The sequence below is a fragment of the Limulus polyphemus genome, unplaced genomic scaffold (assembly GCF_000517525.1).
Source record: "Limulus polyphemus unplaced genomic scaffold, Limulus_polyphemus-2.1.2 Scaffold645, whole genome shotgun sequence".
Classification (NCBI taxonomy): Eukaryota; Metazoa; Arthropoda; class Merostomata; order Xiphosura; family Limulidae; genus Limulus; species Limulus polyphemus.
In genome coordinates this window covers 292,422-298,128 of record NW_013666255.1, presented here as the reverse complement: position 1 = coordinate 298,128, position 5,707 = coordinate 292,422, and the positions used below count along the sequence as shown (strand labels likewise).

Sequence of the window (5,707 nt, the reverse complement as noted above, 5' to 3'; positions counted from 1 at the left end):
CTCTGGTTCCACCTCGTGGAACTATTACGTAATCGTCTCTGACGTTCTGCTGTCATGTTTGCCTGTCATGGAGGTCTAGCAACTCGCCCTCTGGTGACACTTCGTCGAACTATGACATCATCGTCTCTACCCCTTCTCTCCCTCCCTCCCTTAGGTCGATACACGTGTGATGCCCTCTAACGGCGTGCCATGCAGGTACAGCTCTAATAACTCATGTATGACAGATGTGGATCATCCACGTATTATGACATTGACTCACAACTGGGTGAGCGATTTTAATCATACTTTGAGAACTGGTTTAAGTGGTACTTTATATGATGTCTGTGTCACATCCTCTGTGCGACAAGTCAAGTCCTACTTCAAAAACAGACATAGTGAAAACGAGCAATAATGCTTTCTTTCTCTACAGCTATATTCATAGGAACGACAGAAGAAACGACGCAGCTTTATATCAACAATAAGCTACAGCAAATAGAACATGAGGTGTCCGATTCTTTCCAAAGAGTTAATCAGTCTTTAGAGTTTATTTATAAATGGAATTTTGATGTTGCCGGTGTAAACCCTGGTCTTCTGGAAGCACAAGGCTTAACACGTAAGTAGAAATAAGTTTTAACATTAAAGTTCATCCTTTTTATGCTAGGATATGGAATTATACCACTTGCTAAAGTTAATAATGTGTCTTTGAATACTCAATAAGAATATTACTGGGTTCTTTTCTTTTTTTTTGTTGTTGTTGTTTGGTAAATCAGTAGCAACAATATTAATAAAGAATCTTATGCACCAGTGAGATTTTGCGTATACTAATGCAGGTATGTATTCATTATAAGTCGTATCTAATAGTAGAATAAATCACTGAGAAAGCATAAAAATTATTCAAACACTTGTTGACTTTACTTGTATATTAGTCCTAGAATCATGGGTGAAACTCGAACCCACACTAAATCAATAATAATACAGGTGTGCTAATTTACGGTTATTGTTCATCGAAGCATGAATCAAACAAGAAGAATACATCATTGCAATCTCTACATAAATATCTTTACAATGTGAATATTTCATGAACTTCGAATAACAGATCTGAGTTAATACTGCGCAAGTCCACTGCATGTTGATATCGACCTTACTATTCTGTGTTCTCCTGAGAAACACAATGTGAAAGGGCATTATCTATTACCCGAAGGAGAATGTTTTAATAAATTATCATTGATCATTATACGTGTTATTGACTCGACAACTATAACATACTGCTAGTGGAGCTCGCAGTCTTACCGCAATAAATTATCCCATCTACTTGCAAGATAATAATAATCATTTATAATGTTCTTTTGCTTTCATATGTTATTCAACCATATCAAAGCAACACTATTGATGGTGACTTTATCAGCTCAAACGATTACAAAACTCGGTGTAATAGACGCGTGAAATAATGCCTATTCAAATATATATATATACATTTAGAATGTTGACAGACAGCCTCGCAATGTTTGGTTGTTCAGGGCTTTAGGGCGCAAAGCAGCTAGACCATCTGCGCCAAACAGCCGTTCAAAGGGCAAAGAAATGTAAAACTATATAAAAAGTAAAAGGAAACAACCTAAAAGCTAAACAAGTCTTGAAAAGAACAACATACATTGTGTGTCCACAATATTTTTTTGGGATGTGTGATTTCGCTGTCTTTTGTTAAAACATTTGGTTTACTAAATCATTAGTATGCCCATAAACAAACTGCAAAAGTTTATATGATTCCAGTAACAATGGATTGTGTGTTTATTTCAGTAGAAGTCTTCGTATGTTTTTAATTTCCTTTTCCATTAGTTTCTTGTTTACTTGTAGCGCCTGACGTCAGCGGTGTTCTAAAATACTATTGGTAAACACTCAGAGAATGCTAACAAATGCTAGCAAGTAAAGCAGATAAAATAACAGACAAATATAGTTAAAACCGCATAGATGACGAAAATAACAAAATTAAATAATAGGTTGATCAATCGCCAAGTTTTTCTATTTTTATTAAAAGAGAATGACGTTTCGAACCAGCGATCTTTCGTCAGATCGTACTGTACGATCTGACGAAAAGCGCTAGCTCGAAACGTCATCCTTCTTTTAATGAGAAAATATAAAAAACTTGGCGATTGTTCAACCTATTATTTAATTCAGATCAAAATAACACTCATTATAGTTTTAAAACAATAGACGGTGTAAATAATTGTCAATATATATTGTTTATTTCAACACAGTTTTTTTTTCTTTATCGGAAAGAATATTTTTGGATAATTTCGTGTTATCTATAATATTATTATACTAGCAGAGACCCGCAAAACATTTGCGGCGAAATTAGTATTTTTTATTGCAACAGTACTTCTATAAATACAGGATTTCTAGAATAATACAAAATAATTCTAATCGCAGACATTAGTTAAGCCTTTATTAATTACGGTCTATAGTCGATAAACAGATAAATTAACACTGTAACTTTTGTACGTTTTTTTTCCTTCAGTTCAGTTAGGGATAGAATCCGGGTTTCGATACCCGTGGTGGGCAGAGCACAGATAGCCCCTCGTGTAGCTTTATGCTAAACCTTACCGCTCTTAATACTATCAATAAATAATCTTCTAATAGTATTCTACAACGTAACGTTAAACCTTTTTAAAAACTTTGATAAGCTATTAATATGTTTTATAAGATGTCTAGTAAAGTATATTTAAGTCCTTTTTGGCGTAACTTGACGATTTAACAAAGATATGTTTTCAAATTGCGAAAAAGGTGCAATTTTTGGATACCTTTTAATCCAGATATATCTTTAATTTTCGATCAATCGTAGACTAGTCGCTTCTAATTGAAAGGAAGCTAAACTACGTAAATTACGTAATAAATTGCTATGACATCAGTGCGTGATCGAGAAACAGACAGACAGATACACACTGAGTTTTTTAGTATTAGATATTATTTCAATGTCTGTCTTACAGCACTATTTCCAGTTAGGTTGTTTGTGCTAAATTTGTGTTTTGTATATTTTAAAATAGTCAAAGGAAGGTAAAATACGAAAGTAAGTAAAGAACAAAATGCAGTGAAAATGTCCTAGTTTGTTTATATTTTTAAACATGGTTAAGAAACTGAAGAAACTGACCCATAACCCGTAAACAGTTAAAAGAGTGTCACCGTCACCAAAGACGCTGTTCAACATCAAAGTCAAATCTCAAGATGAACTATGTCTAAAATGTTGCTACCAACAGTAGTCTTAGCGACAGCATGTAGGTAAAATGTGGGCAATCGTGACTTGAGTGTCACAAATGACACACACTGGCAGATTAGTCCGTTGTAAAACAAATCGATGTATAAGGAAACTGAGGACAGTGCAGGGAAATCTTCCTCTCTACATAAACTAGACGGCCAAACAACAATAGTAGGACTTCTCTGGAAAAGTTTGTTGTGACGCTGTCACTTCAGATTTACTGTCAAATGGAACGAAGTCCTACATTCATTGCAGGCTTGAATTCACATAAGGGACAGGCAGGGCTGTGACATCGAGAGAGCAAAATGATCTTGCTGCAGTGTTAGCGAGCTTGATGCTACGAATGCCAACATGAATAGAGAGGAATAAAACTACACATGTGTCAGCCTTTACTAATATCCAAAGGAAATGGCTGACAACAGGCATTAAGCAATTCCAGGACCATCAAAGAGATAAACGAGTCAGCATATATTGTACAATTAGTGTATTGCTTAGCAGTTTTGTGGTTGTTTGAAGTTCATTGACGCAAAGCAAAAGGGTTATCTGCGCCAAACAACTGGTATAAAACGAAAAATGACCCATAAAAAGCTAAAAACACGATCAATCTGGACAGTGTCGCCGTCGCTAATGACATTTCAACGTCGGTTGTAAACTCTGAGAAAATATATGAATAAAATGGTGCCTCGTTCGCAGACTTAACGACGGCACGAAAGCAAGACATGGACAATTGTGACTTGAGTCTCACAAATGCCATACATTGGTGAATCAGTCTCAGGTAAAAGAAAATGATGAGTAAAAAACTGTGACCAATGCGTAGCCTTGCCAAGACAACTTCCTCCCTCTGATCCTTATGGAAACTAGACGGCCAAAGAACAACAGAAGATCTGATGTAGAAAAGCTTGTTGTGAAAGTTGCTCACCCCAAATCCACTGCTATCTAGCGCGAAGCTGGGCCTTGATCACAGGACTGTAGTCCATATACGGGACAGGTACAGCTGTGGCAATGCCAAAGCAGATGGACTTAGATGCAGTATTAGCATGCTCGTTCCCTAGAATACCGACATGCCCGGGTATCCAGAAAAGCTGGATAGAAATGGATGAGATAGAAAACTTAGTCAGTCGTTTCATTTCTAAGAGAACAGGGTGAGAACTCACCCTAAGTATTTCTAGGGCCAGTAGAGAGCTAATAAAGTCAGAGTAAATAGTGTATTGCTTAGATTCAACATGATCCAGAGAAAGTGAAATCACAGATAACCGTAGTGAAAGCAGGATCTGTAGATGGGGATATTGTGAGCAACCACAGAGTCACCTGATTTTAACCCATCCATAAAATTGGGAATAGAAGAATATTTTGAAAGGTGTTAATAAAAGAGAAGGCAGTACTTCCAGTCGAGAATATCTGACTTCTTCAGGTGAATGTAAGATGGGTTACAATCAAAGATTGTAACATGTCTTGGTGGGATGGGCTTATCATCAAATTTTGCAATGTCATCCAATTTTAGTCCATGTCAGTCAATTATGCCTGAAGAGGAAAACCAAAGGTACAAAAGGTACATCATGTTTTGTTGAGTTTTGCATTTTACAAATAGATGAAATGCTGGGTAAAGATCGAAGTTCCACATCATATTTCAAAGAAAGCAAGTGTCTGAGGTAAAGTAGAGATCTGTATGATTCACTGTAAAAACTCTGGACTGGAGAAGGGCAGATAGCCAAAGTTCTGATGATTCACAGGGTCTAAAGCTTCAATGCAGAGACCCTGCCTGAACAACATACCAAATATCAATTGTCCAATTCAGATGGAATGAGGGCATAATATACCTTGAGCACAGAACACCTCTTCACTCCCCAAGAAGTGGAAAAGAGGATGGTGAGGCTTTCATATCATACACTTCATTTTAAGCTGTTTAATATGCAGAAAAATTGTCAGTTTGTGGTCAAATACAAATCCAACGAACATTGTCTTACACACCACAAGAATTAAGGTACCTCCCAGTTGGAGCTTGAGATCAGAGTGGAATCCCTACTGGTGGCAAAAATGCAAACAATTTTAGACAATGAAAATGTGAAACGATTTGTTGTAGTCCACTCAGACAAATGTGCGAGTGCAATCTGAAGCTGGTGCTCAATATACCTTGTTTTCAATTGCCAATAGGAAGTTTAAAGTCATCGATATAGAGTCTGTTTGCAACTGTTAAGAGAAAGTTGTTCAGTGATGTCATATATCGTAATGCTGAAAAATATAACACTCAAGAAATTGTCCTGGGTGATTCCAAGTTATTCTGTTAAAGATCGAGATAATGTTGATCCAACCTAGCCTTAGAATGATCTTATGGTTAAAACATTTTGAATAAAAATGGGTAATCTGCCATGCACCCAATAGGAATTAAAGTCTCGTAAGATGTCGAACCGCCATGTACACTGACTGGTCACAAGTAAATAGACACCTAAATTTTCGTCATTTAACTGATTTATGCTTAACTAA

General features: G+C 36.4%; 1 protein-coding gene across 1 annotated transcript in view; it reads left to right on the top strand.

The window, feature by feature from the left end:
* The first annotated feature begins 379 nt into the window (after positions 1 to 379).
* Positions 380 to 5,707, top strand: part of LOC106459661 (ionotropic receptor 93a-like) — a 41,574-nt gene continuing 36,246 nt past the window's right edge. Inside the window, exon 1 of the mRNA XM_022386194.1 lies at positions 380 to 592. Within this exon, the coding sequence (XP_022241902.1) occupies positions 391 to 592 (202 nt within the window). The 5' untranslated portion in view covers positions 380 to 390. The remainder of the gene's footprint in view (positions 593 to 5,707) is intronic.